The following is a 16,829-nucleotide window of genomic DNA, read 5'->3' on the forward strand; positions in this document are numbered from 1 at the left end:
CACACACACGTAAAGTGCGAGGAAACAGAAAACGTAAAAAGTTTGTGAATGTCCTGCAATGAACATATATCACATTACAAATCATTGTGTGGGGCTGTTCTTAAAATAGGGGTTAACAAAGATTATGGTTTGATGTTATTTATTAAGGGCCATCTCGTACTCACATGCATTGCAGCTCCTGAATTGAGGGTTTTTTTTTGTTTTTTTTCAAATTTGAAAAAAAAAAGAAGGCTCTTCTTGCTATTTTGGCTGCTGATCCATGAGCTAGGCAAAAGGTTTGAGGGGAGACGTAAGAAAGGGAACCAGCTGAGGGATAAACTTCAGCTGAGGGACCTATAGGAAACAGAAGTCTCCTGGATGAGAAAGTCCAGCTAGAAGAGTTGCAAAGGACTGTGAGTCTGACAGGAAGACTTTAAACAAAGGGAACAACAAGAAGTCTTGTGGTACCTTATAGACTAACAGATATTTTGGAGCATAAGCTTTTGTGGGCAAAGACCCGCTTCACTGTTGCATCTGATAAAGCGGGTCTCTGCCCACAAAAGCTTATGCTCCAAAATATCTGTTAGTCTATAAGGTGCCACAAGACATCTTGTTGTTCTCGAAGCTACAGACTAACATGGCTACCTCTCTGACACTTTATACAAACGGGAACCACGATAAAGGATCTGAAAGACCTTTCAGCCTAGAAGAAGGGCTGTCTTGATGGTGAAGCCCATTATCAGAGATCTAACTACGTCCACGGAGGAGGGCTGGAAGGCTTTCACTACTCTTTAATGATAACCAATGAAAGCCAAAAGGTGAATGGTAATATGAAAACCAGGTATGGTGATTTAAGATTAAAAGTAAACTGAGGCAACAGCAGGGCCCAAAGCCAAATTGCGTTATCCTTGCTACAGGATTAACAAGGCTTTCCTAGCCAGTGACTTTCAAAAGCAAGACAATTTTTAATGAAATAAGATGGCTTGTCCAACGTTATGGGCCCGAATGGCTAGTGAATGGGATTGCCACTTCTGCCTCCATTTTTTGGACACAGGAGGATGCAAGCATATAAAAGGAAAAAAAAAGGTCTTTTACTTTTACACATGCAAAAAAGGCAGGCCGTGGCAATACAAATAGGCTAAAATCGGATGTTCATGCCATCAGGACCAGAATCAGGCTGTAAGCCCTTCATATCTGAAATGTTTTGATAACTGCTCTTTGTATCCAATATAAAATTAAAGCAAAATCCAAAAAGCTTTTGTTTAAAATTGCGAGAATAAAAAAACCCTGGTTCTAAGAGAAAATCTTGACTCTGAATACAAATAATAGTGCTTGGTGACCTCGACATACAGAACTCCTTCAAATTATTAAATTTCATACAGTCCTACCATGTTATGCGTACATACAACACTAGCTCTACCAGACTCATTTTTAGGGCCCTACCAAATTCACAGCCATGGAAAATGAATCAAGGACCATGAAATCTGGTGTCCTCCCATGAAATCTGGCCTTTTGCATTAAATAAGGCTTTAGGCAACAGGCAACTAAAAAAATTAAAAATACTGAATGAAGCAGGGGTGTTCTGGAAAAGATAGTGTACAATCCTGTAATTATGAATCATATGCACAACAAGATCAAATTAATCTTCAACAGGCAACCTGGATTCTGAACTTCTTTTGAGTGCTTGACTCTTCAGCTTCAAAAGAATTTTTTATTTTTTAAAAAATGTAATATAGATGAGTGAGTATGGCACAACACAAATCAGTAAAATCTGGTTTTAGAGTATAACAATGCAATTTTGAACAAGCACATTGTCCTGGTAGTTTTATAATTAATGATACAGAGAATATATGAAATTTCCAATTGTAAATTTGTAAGTACAGTTTAAATAGGAGGGAGACATAGCTCAGTGGCTTGAGCACCAGCCTGCTAAACCCAGGGTTGTGAGTTCAATCCTTCAGGAGGCCATTTAGGGGTCTGGGACAAATAGATTTAAAAAAAAAAAAAAAAAGTCAGGATTGGTGCTTGATCCTGCCAAGATGACCTCCTGAGGTCCCTTCCAGCTCTACGAGATGGGTATCTCCATATATTATTAAGTTCAAACAGTTGTAGATTAAGCGTTTGTCACCAGTACCATACACCAGTTTGCCTGACTTCTAAAAGTCTGAGATAGTCATTTATGTAGCCACAGGCCATGATGGTGGAATCTGCTTGGCACAGTCAACAGTCATTAAATTATTCATCTGCCCACCAAGTTTTGATGGGACAAGGCACTGGTGGTCATTGTCTCTGAACTCGTTTTGAACAGGACAAGGGAATTGTGCATCCAATCTCTTTAAGGGGTTTTTCTCATGACTCATGATGCAGCTATGGTCAATTTCAGACTACAGTAGACCCCCAACTTATACAAACTTTACTTTCCTGGGCAACCTCGCGTAACTCAGGTTTCGTGTGAGTCAGGAGGAGTCAGGAACCAAGCAAGCAGCCTGGTTCCCAGCTCCCCTGTACTTGTGGGAGCCAGGAAACTGAACAGCACTGGTCAGTTTCCTGGCTCCCGCAGTGGCAGGGAGCTGGGAACCAGGCAGCAGCCTCACTCCCCTCCACTGGCAGGAGCCAGGAAACTGACCAGCACATTGCTGGTCAGTTTCCAAGCTCCTGTTAGGGGCAGCAGCCATGAGTCAGGCTGCTGTCCGGACAGGAGCAGTTTCCCTGTTCCTGTCAGAGGGAGCAGCAGCAGAGAGTCAGGTTCTCAGCTGCCATGCCTGACAGGAGCCAAGAAACTGACCAGCTCAGGAGCTAGTCAGTTTCCCTGCTCCTCTGAGTGGCATGGAGCTAGTGCCTGGCAGCCTGGAGCCAGGCGCCAGCCCCCCATCACTTAAAGTTGTGTTAACCCGAGATACGTGAAAGTGAAGTGCATGTATCTCGGGGTTCCACTGTATGCTGAACATCACTGTTGAATACCCATTGACTTTTTTCAGTGGTGGTCTACTGGCTCATCAACTGGCTGATGACAATGTCATTAAATGGCTTATGCACAGAATGCCTAGCCAATGAACGTCTATGGCTTTCTAGCCTTTGTTAAACACTGGCATAGCCCTGCAGCATTAAGTGATTATCTTTGTCTGAGAATTAATGGTGTGCAAAGAAGAAAGAAGCCTCATTAGGCTCCTTTTGATTACTACTTCTACTGCAATGGCATCCAAAGACTATCAGAATTTGAGTCAATATGTACCAGGTATTGTGCAAACACTACCCCAAATAACTTACACCATTAGCAGATTCTGAAACATTTTTAATTTGCTTTCCTACTCAATTAATTAGATTCTCTCATTAGAAGCAATAAGAGATTTGTTAGTACTGTGGAAGAAAGCTGAATAACTGAGCTCCCTAGTACTTTATAAGTAGTGTTTTGCATAGGAGATTCTATCAGTACAGCCTAGATTATCACCTTGTCATCTCTAGTCAGTGTGCAGGAGGAATTCAGGAATGCAACAAAGAGCAGAAGAGATCGCTGGACAATCCCATCCTGAGCATATATACATGCACTTCATAATTAAAGGCTATACTTCTCTAACATGGAAATATTTTAATTGCTTGATGTGCAAGAATTGGCTTAAATGTTACTGGCAAAGTGCCTTTGAAATTTCTCTCTTTTTTCTAAATCACGTCAAAGAACTTAGAGTTCACAAAAAATGCAATAACCGAGACACATACAAAATACAGACATGCTCTGTACAAGCTTCTTGCATAACGTACACTCCAAGAGTTATCTCAAACACTTTATCAGCCAGACAAGACTGATGTCCCATGGTCCAGCAAATTCTCTCGTCCAGCACCAGTCAGGTTCTGAGGATGCTGGACAAGAGAGGTTCAACCTGCGCAATTTTTAAGGTAACAGTATCCATGATGCAACTGATAAGTCAAATATTCAAAACTAGAGGATCAACCTCACAATGCTTAGATTCCTATGGAGACTGAGGAGTCAGGGCATGTGGTTGAGTGGGCTTGGGGGCTCCCCCGGTCAGCCAGGGCTGGTGCTGCCCAGCTGGCAGTTGCTCCACAGCTCTCAGGGGCTACTGGGCAGGGTACTTGCTGACCCCGGTGGTCATTATGGAGTATAACTGTCCCTGCTATCAGAGCCCCTCCCCGCACCTTCCATTAAATGAGACAAATCATATTCCATGCATATCCCATTAACTGAACATAGCCAAGCCCTAACCTTGCTTTAAGTTATGTGAAGAGGGAGCTGCATACCAGATTTTGTGGTCCTAGCTCTTACCATTTTGGAGCTCTGGAACAGACAGACAGATTGATGGACAAATGCACAAATTCAAATATACAGTAGATAAAAATGGAATGTAATTGTCTTAGCTTGTTCATATTTGGCTAGTGACCCTGGCAGTCTCTTCCCTGTTTCTAAGTTTTAATGAAGTGTCTGGTAGCTGTCTAGCTACTTTTGTACTTCTTTAATGAAGCATTACACCATGAAAACTTCAGGAGGAAACCAATAATGAATGAACTATTTGTTCATACCCTGAAACTATGCAAACAAAATGTTGTATAACCCTAACTGTTCACTGATTGTTCTTATGAAAGTTTCATGGCCTGAGATGCACCCACTAGCTGTAATGCAGGCTGAAGTTTTGTTTTGTGCTATTTTGTTGCTTGTTTTTGAGTTAATCCCTGGAAAGGGGTGAGGGATGGGGAGAAAAACTTTAATCCTACTCACAGGGCTCTGCAGTATTTGAGTGACCCTCTTCCTCTGCTCCATCATGTTGAAGTCTTGTCTCAGATCAGGAGACATGTTTCTCTCACGGATGTATTCTGGGTCACTCTCATTGATGCGGTCAAAATACCTCTCTTTATGAGGCATGCTGGGAGGGGGAGGGGTGGTGATCACCCCCTGACTGGCATCGGCACTCATGCTTCAATACTGCAGATTATGCTCTTCACCTGGGATAATAAGAGGGCAGGAGGGCATTAATGCCAGATAAAAACAAGATATCAAATAGTCCTTACAAACCTGGACACACACAATCCTCTTTCCTCCTCAGCAGGAAGAAAAATGGCCACAAAATGCAACAACTTCAAAATTCGCAATTGGGTGGTCAGAGGTGGGAGGAGCTGTGCACCAACACACACACACACACACACACACACACACACTTTACATAACAGCCATTTATTTATTTAAAAGCCTTTAAACCCCCAGTGATGACGCTATCACCTATTCTTACTCAATTTTTTTTGAAGTACCAGTCATTTCAACGAAGCGTTAATGTTGAGCATGTACAGACATTAAGTGCACATAATGTATATACATAGACTTTGATACAATTCCCTTTAATATTTTATCAAAATCCATTCACTCTGGCCACCAGCCCATCATTCTGTTTAATTCCACTTTGACACATGGAACATCTGCTAAATCCTAATACTGGATCTTTTGTGTACTATACCAGTGTTTCTCAACCTTGGGAACATGTACCCTTGGGGGTACATTGAGGTCTTCCAAAGGGTACATTATTTACTTAGATATTTGCCTAGTTTTACAACAAGCTACGTAACACACTAGTAAAAGTCTGTACAATTTAAAAGTTCATTCAGACAATCACTTGTTTCTACTGCTTCATACACCTTACCTGAAATGTAAGTACAGTATTTCTGTTCCAATTCATGCATTCTATAACATGATAGGATGTCATCAATTTTTCAGTAACAGTTTTCTGTAATATTTCTGCATGTTTTGTAAATAAGCAGTTTTTAAGTGAGGTGTAACTGGGTGGTATGCAAAACAAATTTGACTCCTGAAAAGGGCACAGTAATATGGAAAGGTTGAATGGCACTTGTTTCAAGACCTTAGATTACTTTAGGACCGCGTTTCTCAAGTTTCACACACCCTTAGAGGCATGCAAAAGAAGTCTGGCGTGTGCGTGTAAGTGGGGTACTTTATAAAAAAGGTTGAGAAACAGTACTATACCACTATGTGCTCTTAGCTCACTGCCTAAATTTAACTAAGGCAAGCAAGGCATTCCTTAATTACAGCATTTGCAAGCCATCCTGTAACTTCAGAGGAAAGATCAAGCTCTGGTGGCATTAAAGATTACCAAGAGATCTCAGCAGCCCCTCCAGATGGTGCTTCAACCTTAAGACTATAATCAAAACTGCAAGAAACTTGGGGGAATATCAAGTTTCCTGGGATTGCAAGTTTAATACTCTGTAAATAACTATACTTGTATGTTATACAAATATTTTCTTATCCAAGCTGAAATTCGATAAACTGCATGAGATAAAACTTCATGTAATCTTAATTATAAAATCTGATTTAAAAAGCCCCAAGAATGTACAGTATCTGAAAAAGCTGTAGAACTGGTTTTATGCAGAAATCTGAATCACCACTCATAGGCTGTTTCTAAGTGGCATGCTAATAAATGGCCTGAAATATGCTAATGAGGCACGGATGCAAATTCCTTGTGCCTCATTAACATAAGGTCACGTGATTTGGAGTCTGGAAAACATTCTTCTGGACTCCAAAACACCATTTAGAAGCGTGGCTCCCGGGGGGGGGGGGGGGGGGGGGCGGGTGGACACCTTCTGGAAGGAAGTCCTTCTGGAGGCCCCTTCTTCCCAAAAATTTTCAAGAAGAAGGGGCCTCCAGAAGGACTTCCTTCTGGAAAACCCCCTGGGGGCCGCACTTCTAAACAACATTTTGGGGTATGGAAGATTGTCTTCTGGACTCCAAATCACATGACCTTATGCTAATAAGACATGGGAATTTGCATCTGCACCTCATTAGCATATTTTGGGCGACTTATTAGCATGCCACTTTCGAAGAAATGGCCATAGTGAACCAGGTTCAGAAACAAAGACTGGAATCTTATTCTTCCAGATGGAGAGGACTCAGTAAGAAGAGCTAAGTCCAGCTTTCCTGACTGAGACTGCTGAAATAGAAAGATGTTAGGACTTAAGACAGGTGCAAGGACACAAACTGCCTTACAATGAATTAGGTATTCATTGCATTGCAGCTTCCAGTTCTCATTTGGGAAAAGTAACTTAATTTTTCTAAAAGCCCTTTTATACTACAATGTTTGTGCTAGATAAATAGAGGATTAAAAAAATATACACAATAGGCTCCCTCTCAGAATATGGGTTTAATTCCTTCCACACACAAAACTTAACCACAACAGATTTATATCAGACTCCATACACAAACTCTGGTACAGATCCTCAGCAGAGAATCTGCTCCCTTGTATTTTTTCTTTTTACCACATATCCAAAACTGCTGATGTCCTCATTTGGCCATCCATCTAGCCTCAGAGACCATTACCAAAACTTCTCTGTAAACTAGCTCACAATAGCCCATTTTGAAAGAGTGGCAAATTAAGTCTTGCTCTGTACTTAATTTTTCTTCCCATGAGCCAAACTACCCACAGGAATTAGATTGCCTAAAATGCTCTGGAACCTTGTAAACACAAGTAACAAATTGTTTCTCTGTTGCTAATGCACTTGGCTGATCTCAGGAAAAACTGAGTACATGCACATCATACTTTTAAAATGTTAAAAGTCTATGACATAACTATTTCTAGTCTGCTACTTTTGAATACATTCTTGTTGTGACAGTAAGGTCCATTCATCTCTAAAAAGAAAAGAATCAAATATGTGACTGGCAATACCTAGATTTCCCAAGAGGTATTTTCTAAGGGCAAGAAACATCACTTTTCCCTCCTCTTTCCTTCTCTCCAATATGTTGCCTCTCCAATAAGGATGTAACATTTAAATGTTGGTACTCCAACTATATATATGTACTATTCATGTACAGTAGCTTCACACATCATTTCAGGGCACAATTTATCTAGGAGATCTCAACACAAGCAACTGTATGACAAGTCATTTGTGACTTTACATTTATCTCTCTTCCTTCCGAGTCACTAATAAATTAATACTTTCCACACTTCCCATTTTGCAGACAGATAATAAAATTGAAGGTCTGAAAACCTGTGGATATTCACCATCCCATGGCATTTCTCACAAAATAAAGCATGTTAATCTCAGCATCTGGTCTTTTCCAACATTTTGGCAACCCTTGTATATCTTATACCCATAAAGGTTCACATTCTTCTGTTCTTGTTGGGTGTGCGCATGCATACGTTTTGGCCAAAGTCAGAGCCATTGTTAGCCAAATTATCTCCCTTCCATCTAGCTATGTCCTCATCTGAAGGGATTTGAATTGCTGTATTGAAAAGGAAGGAAGAGAGATGGCTCTGTGTGTGTTTGAGGAGAGGATGCTCCTACGTGGCTGTATTACTTGTGTGACCTCCTCACTCCACTTCCACTGGATACCCTGTTTTGTTGCTATCTGTCTTGAACTGGAAACATTAAGGCTACGTCTACACGTGTATGCTACATCGAAATAGCTTATTTCGATGAATAACGTCTACACGTCCTCCAGGGCTGGTGCCGTCGACATTGGGCAGCACCACATAGAAGTAGGCGCTGCGAGGGAACGTCTACACGCCAAAGCAGCACACTTCGAAACAAGGGTGCCAGGAACAGCTGCAGACAGGGGTCACAGGGCGGACTAGCGCTTCCGGGGCAACAGCTAGCCGCTCCCTTAAAGGGCCCTTCCCAGACACACACAGCCTGCACAGCACGCGGTCAGCAGAGCCATAGGCACGCACACCTCGAGCGATGCGGTCATGGACCCCCAGCAGCAGCAGCAGCACCCGCCAGAGGTCCACACAGCCGCCCCTGTAGGAGCGGTGCTTGCCCTGCTCAGTGCCATGCAGGAGGCAGCTGATCACATCCTAGCCACAGAGGAGGAGCTGCCTGCAGGGGAGGAGGAAGCAACCCCAAACCCTGCAGCAACCCGCCCCGCCCCCACCTCACACGCTGCCGGCTGTGGAGCTACCCCACGAGCACCGACTGGTGGGAGCGGCTGGTGCTCGGAGAGTGGGACAACGACCACTGGCTCAGGAACTTTCACATGAGCTGGCAGGCATTTCTGGAGCTATGCCAGTGGCTCACCCCCGCACTGAGGCACCAGGACACCTTCATGCGGCGTGCCCTCAGTGTGGAGAAACGGGTCGGCATCGCTGTCTGGAAGCTGGCCACTCCAGACAGCTACAGATCCATGGGCCAGCAGTTTGGCGTCAGCAAGGCCACCGTCAGGGCTGTCCTCATGGAAGTAAGAGTACCCACCGGGGGAGGGGGAGGGGAGGGGGGCCCTGGCAGGGGAGGGCCACACACACCCTGCACACCCCTCACTGGTGCTCTCCCACGTGCTTCCCCTGCAGGTTGTCCGTGCCATCAACGCCCTGCTCCTCCACAGGCTCATGAGGCTTGGGGACCCGGATGCCGCCATCGCGGGCTTTGCCACCCTGGGCTTCCCCACTCAGTAGTCCTCCAGGCCTTGGTGGACAGCCGGGGCCGCTTCCTGGACATATATGTGGACTGGCCTGGCAGCACCCACAGCGCCCGGGTATTCCGGAACTCGGGCCTGTGCCGCCGGCTGGAAGCGGGGACCTACATCCCCCAGCGGGAGATCCCTGTGGGGGACACCACCATGCCCCTCTACGTCATCGCAGATGCGGCATACCCCCTCCAGCCCTGGCTCATGCACCCTTACACAGGCCATCTGTCAGCCAGCCAGGAGCGCTTCAACATGCGCCTGAACCATGCGCGCCAGGTGGTGGAGCGCACATTTGGACGCCTCAAGGGGCGCTGGAGATGTCTCCTCACCCGCCTTGATACGGGCCCCACCAACATCCCCCAGATTGTGGGTGCGTGCAGCGCCCTCTACAACCTTGTCGAGAGCAAGGGGGAGGCCTTCTGTCAGGGCTGGGCTGGGGAGGCCAGCAGGGCCGATGTGCAGCCACCCGCTGCCCCCAGTCGCCAGGTGGACCCCGAAGGGACCCGGGTCTGGGAGGCCCTGCGGGCCCAGTTCAATGAGGCCACGGGGTGAACGCTGGCAGGCCCCACACTGCACCCCCCCATCCTCCACAACACTCCCTGCCCCTTTGCCCACATCACAGAGCACCCAAGAGCACACCCCCCACACACTTTTCTTGTAAATAAAAACAGACTTTTTCGTCAAACCAGAATATATATGTTGAACTCTTCTTCTTATATTATAAACTACGTACAGCCAAAATAAATATTACATATATACGTATTATAAGATGAAAGGAAAAAAAAGGGGAAGACAAGGAAGGGAGAACTATTTACATGGGGGGGCAGGTATCATCATAACATAACAGAACAAGGGTCTAATACAAACAATTTACAAAACATAAGTGAGGGGGATATATACAAGGCGGGGGGGCACGTCCTGGGCCCCACACCCCCTAATGTCCAGCGCTGAGGGTGGGCGGCCGCGACCCGCGCCTTGGCCGCAGCCCACGCCGGGGCTGGCTGGGGGCCGGGCGGACTGGGAGATAAGGCCAGTGGGTGTCAGCTGGCCCCAGGTCCCCCTCAGCAGATGGGCCCTTGGTGGCGGACGGCGGTGGGTGGAGCAGGCAGGGCGGCAGCCGGTGCAGCATGGGAGGCCAGGTAGTCTGCTATGCACTCAAAAGTGCGCATAAAGGCCCCCTATGACTCCTGGCGCCAGGCCAGCACCCGCTCCTGAATTTGAAGGCGCCGCTCCTCCACCCGCAGGCGCTGCTCGGAGACCTCCAGCTACTGACAAAGGATGGCCAGCAGCTGGGGGTCCGTCGCTGTCCGTGGGTGGTGTTGGCTCCGCCGTCATCCCCGCCCTGGGGCCGGTTGGTGCTCCGCTGAGGGGCTGGCCTGGAGTGATAGCCTCGGTGGGCTCTCCGGGACCACTGACACCTCGCTGCCGCTCTCCGGTCCTTCCGATGGTGCAGCTGCAGAACACGGGGGGGAAGAAGAGTGGAGACAGCCGTTAGTGTGGCCCCTGAGCCGTGGCCCTTGTCCCCCCACCCCTCTGCTGCTGGTTCCCCATCCCCGTCCCCGGGAGATGCAGCTGCTGCTGCTGATGGGTGTCCCACCCCCTCCCCTCGGGGGACCCTAAGTTCCGCTCCCCCCATCCCCAGGGATGGGGCATGGCACTGTCATGCTGGGGGGGCAGGAGCTGATGCACTCTTCTGAGGGACATGCCACTGCTGTCCTTGGGGCCATGGTCATCTGGGCTTGGGGAGGGCCCTGGTCATATCTGTTACCCCGCCCCTCAACCCCGGGGGTGTGCACTGGGGGGGTACATACCTGATGGTCCGCTCCCACGGTTGGGGGACACCCGGTGGGCGGACGGCCTGCTGGAGCTCCGGGACAGGATGTGGATCCGGAGCCCTGCGTCGCTGGAGGAGGGCTCCCCCTCCTCCGGTGCCCCAGGGGTGGGCTCCTGGCGGGGCCCCTGGGGTGCGGGGCTTACCTCCGGGGCGGACTCCGCCTCTGGGGCCTGCTGGGGCTCCTCAGCCGAGGTATCAAGAGTGGCTGGAGGGGAGAAGGTGTGCTGGGGTCCCAGGACAGCCCTGAGCTCCCTGTAAAAGGGGCAAGTGATGGGGGCGGCCCCAGATCGGCCGGCCGCATCCCGGGCCCGGGCGTAATCCTGCCGCAGCTCCTTCACCTTACTCCTGACGTGGTCAGGAGTGCGGGCAGGGTGACCCCGGGCGGCCAGGCCCTCGACCAGCCGAGCGAATGCATCCGCGTTCCGCCTCTTGCTCCCCATTAGCTGGAGCACCTCCTCCTCACTCCAGAGCCCCAGCAGGTCCCGAAGCTCGGCCTCCGTCCAGGAGGGGCCCTGCTGCCACTTCCTGGCCTGGCTGCCGGTCTGGGAGCCCTGGCTCCCCTTGGGCGGGGGGGGAGTGCCCTGGGGGCGCTTCGGGGCGGCCATCACAGCGGTGGGGGGTTGTTCTGGCTGCAGAGGAACGTGCAGGCTGGCCGCGTGGCTGGGCTGCCGCCTGCACGCGCTCTCAGCTTCCTGCACAGGAAGGCAGGGGGTGGGGAGCTTTGGTTGCCGCGTGCAGCGGCCCCTTATCGAGCTCAGGGGCTGGAGAGAGCGTCTTTCAACCCCTCAGCTGATGGCCGCCATGGCGGACCCCAGTATTTCGATGTTGTGGGATGCACAATGGCTACACATTCCCTACTTCGACGTTGAACGTCGAAGTAGGGCACTATTCCCATCTCCTGATGGGGATAGCGACTTCAATGTCTCCCCGCCTTACGTCGATGTCAACTTCGAAATAGCGCCCGCCACGTGTAGCCGTGACAGGCGCTATTTCGAAGCTGGCGCGGCTACTTCGAAGTAGCCGGCACGTGTAGACGCGGCTTAAGAGTGTTTTATCTTTATGACTACAATACAGACCTTTTCACTGAAAAGAAAGCTTTATACCATAAAAGGCTTCTCAATTAATTACATACAACATCAAGTTCGTTTCAGGCTACAAGACTGAACCTTTGTCTCATACTCCCAGCATGATATTTTGTAGATTATAATCACCCAGAATAATGTGGTCCATTGTCTTACTTGAAATAACTGTTAGTAATACTGGAAGAAATTTGGGGATAAAGAGGTTGAGACTGAGAAGTGTGGAAGAGGAAGACTGAAATCAAGAGATGAAGGCGCATGGAAAATTTCTCTCACCAACAATAGTGCTTTCGAAGTAAACACAAGAAGTGCTGACTCTGGGAAAGTTAACTGTGGCATTTGGAAGTAACAGGAGTCATAGGGGATGCGCCAAATGAACTGGTCCACCAGAAAATATTCAGACTTAACTCTTCATTTTAGAAACAAGGTGGCCTATGGCACCTTCAAGATTAACAAACCTTTGGTCATGAGCTTTCATGGGTAAAACCTACTTCATCAGATGAGCTGCAGTGGAAATTACGGGTTAGGAAATAGGTTCTGAACTTTTGTGGGTAAAACCTAATAAATTTGGTGATCTCAAACATGCCCTAGAACTGCCTGCTGTTTTTAACGTTTCAGACTAACATGGTTACCCCCTCTGAGACTCCTTTCCTTTTAGGACCCTAGAATAACAAGTTTCTGAAACTGTTCACTACCATTAGGCACCTTCACTTCCTGGCTGCAACACAAATCCTCAACTTTTTCAGCACCCCAAATTAACTGCTATTATTACTCAAGCCCAGAGATAGCCAACACATTGCCTGCAGGCCAGAATCCAGCCTTCAGAGCCTTCTTATCTGGCCTGCAAAGCTGGCAGCGGTGCCATTTTGAAAGCTGACTGTAGGGTGCAGGGTTGGCAACCTGAAGCTCTGGAGCTGCATGTGGCTCTTTAAGGACCATTTCCAGCTCCAGACGCTGATACTGCTGATTCCTCCTCCGGCTCACTACCCTGCCATGCTGAAATAAAGGAAATCACTTTAATTAGTTTAATGGCCAGCAAGAAGGATCTGGCCATTATACCAATTAAATTGAGTTCCATTATTTCAGTGGGGCAGGGCAGGGAGCGCCCATGCTGCAGGTGGAGAAGGGAGGAAGAGGGCTGGGGCGAAACACACAGCTGGGCTGAGTAGGTGGCGGCGAAGGAGCTGCAGGGGAAGGTGGTGGGCAGCAGCTGAAGAACAAGGACCTCGTTTCTCAGGTAGGTTAATCCTGGGTTTGGGGCTGAGAGGGGTTAACCTTGGGTATTTGGGGGCGGGTTTAAGGCTTTTGTGGGTGTGTGTGTCTGTCTGTCTGTCTGTCTTGTGGCCCCCGATGAAAAGGCTAGCCACCCCATTCCAACCTTTGGACTTCTTTTGAAAGTGCTTTGTGCTTAAATATCCAATCTACCTGATTAGTAACCATAATGGTGACTCATGTTTTACAATTAGATTAATCCCAGAGCATAACAGAATTTAATTAAGCAAGGGAAGAATATTCAGTAAGTCAATTAAAAAAAATTTTGGTGATGTGATTTCTCTCCTTATGGCAAGTCTTTTCTCCCACCACCACGTCTCTTGTACATGAAGATCGATTAAAAAAATTCATATCCAACTATCACCTCTTTACAAAATCATATGTGAAACTGAAAAAAGATCTAGGCAATATGAGAGGGAGGTTATTTGTTCAAAAGTATATCAGCTGATTTAACCAATATATAGTAAATATATACTCAACATACTTCCAGAAATATTTTGCAGAAAATGTCTACAGGTGGCCTGTTTAATTTGCGAGATTGCTATTTGTGATTTCATGTATTTGTGGATATCTCCTGTCCACAAGCTACATTCCTTCCTGACATCACCTTGTCTTACCACCACCCCCGCCCCCGCATCTCGCCCCCTGGCCTTAGGTAGGAGGGGAACGTGGCCTCATGGGCTCTGTTGTGGGGTGACAGCAATTGTTAGGCTCCTTCACGCCCATGGACAGGCGTTATTTGGGACCAAGAGTCAGGGCAGTGGAAGCTATGAGGGTCACCCTTCCAACCGCCCACACTTACAGCAGGAGCTGCAGCCTGTTTTTCCCTGCCACACTGCTCAAGTAATCCCTGGATCCCATTGTCTGGTGGAGGGTAAGGGAACAGGGTGGACAAGCCCCCCACTTGGCCTAATCCACACCCCCAGTATTCATGAATGTTGCTATTTGTGGTGGTGTTAGGAACGTATCCACTGAAAACGGCAAGGGTTTCCTGTATCTAAATCTGATTTACAGGAAAATATAAGCAAAATAATGCTGGAGACTTACGAGCAGAATAGTTTAATAAAGTGGTGCACATTTAGACCACCTCGTGTAGTTTTTTCCCCCATTGAGGCCAGGCCTACATTAAGAAGTAAAATTGATTTTAAATACACAAAACCAGCTATGAGAATTGCACAGCTGAAGTCAATTTATATAAAATCAATTTTTGCTGCTGTCAACACACTGGGAGGTTGACGGGAGAAACTCTCCCGTCAATGTTCCTTACTCCTCATGACTGCCAGGAGTACTTAAGAACATAAGAATGGCCATACTGGGTCAGACCAAAGGTCCATCAAGCCCAGCATCCCATCTGCCGACGGTGGCCAATGCCAGGTGCCCCAGAGAAGGAGAACAGAAGACAAGTGATTTATCTCCTGCCATCCATCTCCTGCCCTTGTTATGAAGGCTAGGGCACCATACTTTATCCCTGGCTAATAGCCATTTATGGACCTGACCTGCAAAAATTTATCAAGCTCTTTTTTAAACCCTAATAGAGTCCTGGCCTTCACAGCCTCCTCGGGCAAGGAGTTCCACAGGTTGACTGTGCGCTATGTGAAGAAAAATTTCCTTTGATTAGTTTTGAACCTACTACCCATCAATTTCATTTGGTGTCCCCTAGTTCTTGTATTATGGGAAAAGGTAAATAATTTTTCTATATTCACTTTCTCCACACCATTCATGATTTTATATACCTCTATCATATCGCCCCTCAATCGCCTTTTTTCCAAACTGAAAAGTCCCAGTCTCTCTAGCCTCTCCCCATATGGGACCCTTTCCAAGCCCCTAATCATCTTAGTCGCCCTTTTCTGAACCTTTTCTAATGCCAATATATCTTTTTTGAGGTGAGGAGACCACATCTGCACGCAGTACTCGAGATGTGGGCGTACCATAGTTTTATATAGGGGAAGTATGATATCTTTTGTCTTATTATCGATCCCTTTTTTAATAATTCCTAACATCCTATTTGCCTTACTAACTGCCGCTGCACACTGCGTGGATGTCTTCAGAGAACTATCCACTATAACTCCAAGATCCCTTTCCTGATCTGTCGTAGCTAAATTTGACCCCATCATGTAGTACGTGTAATTTGGGTTATTTTTTCCAACATGCATTACCTTACACTTACCCACATTAAATTACTGGGGTCAATGGTATTGCCATGACAGTTCTCTTGAGCATGTCCCCACTGCTGCACTAAACCCTGGAAGACTGACCTCCAGCGTGTCCATCTCCCCTGGTGTAGATGCACCCTCAGGCTAACTAAATGGAGGGAATAATTTTCCTTGCCTTTGGGAGACCATTTTAAAACAGACCAGACACTGCAAGACAGTTTACACTTTTTTCTAACTCATGACAGTATTAATAAAAATTGGAATTGGAGAAAAACATTGCATGTTAAATATCTGAACCAATGTTATTTTAAAGCAGGGGTCAGCAACCCCCAGCACAGGTGCCAAGAGCAGCATACAAGTCGATTTTCACTGGCATGCAAGGTGAGAGCTCATCCCGCTCCCCCTCATCCCTCCCAGGCAGCCAGGAGCTTGCTCAAAGTCATGCCACCAGTAGATTAACTAAAGACCAGCTAATGCTACCAACCACCGCCTGAATAGTAAAGCTCGGCATGTTAACGTATTAATGGAACTGTTGTAAGCAGCAGTATTAGCAACTTTAAAAAGCATCACTGGTATTTGGACCGCACATAAAGTCTGAACGTCAAATTTCAGCACCCCACCTTGGAAAGGTTGCTGACCTCTGCTTTACAGCAAAAGACCATTCATATCTAGCTGTGGTTCCAGCCAGATTACATCCAGCTGACTTTGGTGAATAATAGGAGGATATCTGTGGCTTCAGTTGAGGGTATGAAGTTTTTGGTCTTTTGAGGGAGACACTTTGTGGCAGATACAGTGCCTGTTAGGTTACCTCAGCAATAGCAACAATTAATTGCAGGTTCAGCTACCAGGTCAGGCGCATTTTTTCAGAGCAGTACATGGGAGTTAGCAATACAACTGCTTCTGAAATTAAAAACAACCGTATCTGCTCCAATCCCACTGACAGAGACAAAAAAACTACAAGATCTTTACCAAGCATTTGTTCGCTGGAGGAAGTAAAGAAACACATTGACTGGGCAAGAGGAGTACCCAGAAGCCAGCTACTTCATGACAGGCTCCAGAAAGCAAACAACACTTGTCACCACTCATAGCCCCCCAGTTTAAAC

At 47.0% G+C, this 16,829-nt stretch overlaps 1 protein-coding gene across 7 annotated transcripts in view; it reads right to left on the minus strand.

Moving 5' to 3' along the window:
• ADD3 (adducin 3) overlaps positions 1-16,829 on the minus strand; it is a 225,006-nt gene that overhangs the window by 51,510 nt on the left and 156,667 nt on the right. For all 7 annotated transcript variants that reach the window (XM_074999205.1, XM_074999203.1, XM_074999207.1 and 4 more), the window contains one exon: positions 4,709-4,932. In XM_074999205.1, the coding sequence (XP_074855306.1) occupies positions 4,709-4,903 (195 nt within the window). In that variant the 5' untranslated portion in view covers positions 4,904-4,932. The remainder of the gene's footprint in view (positions 1-4,708; positions 4,933-16,829) is intronic.

This window comes from Carettochelys insculpta, chromosome 7 (genome assembly GCF_033958435.1).
Source record: "Carettochelys insculpta isolate YL-2023 chromosome 7, ASM3395843v1, whole genome shotgun sequence".
NCBI lineage: Eukaryota > Metazoa > Chordata > Testudines > Carettochelyidae > Carettochelys > Carettochelys insculpta.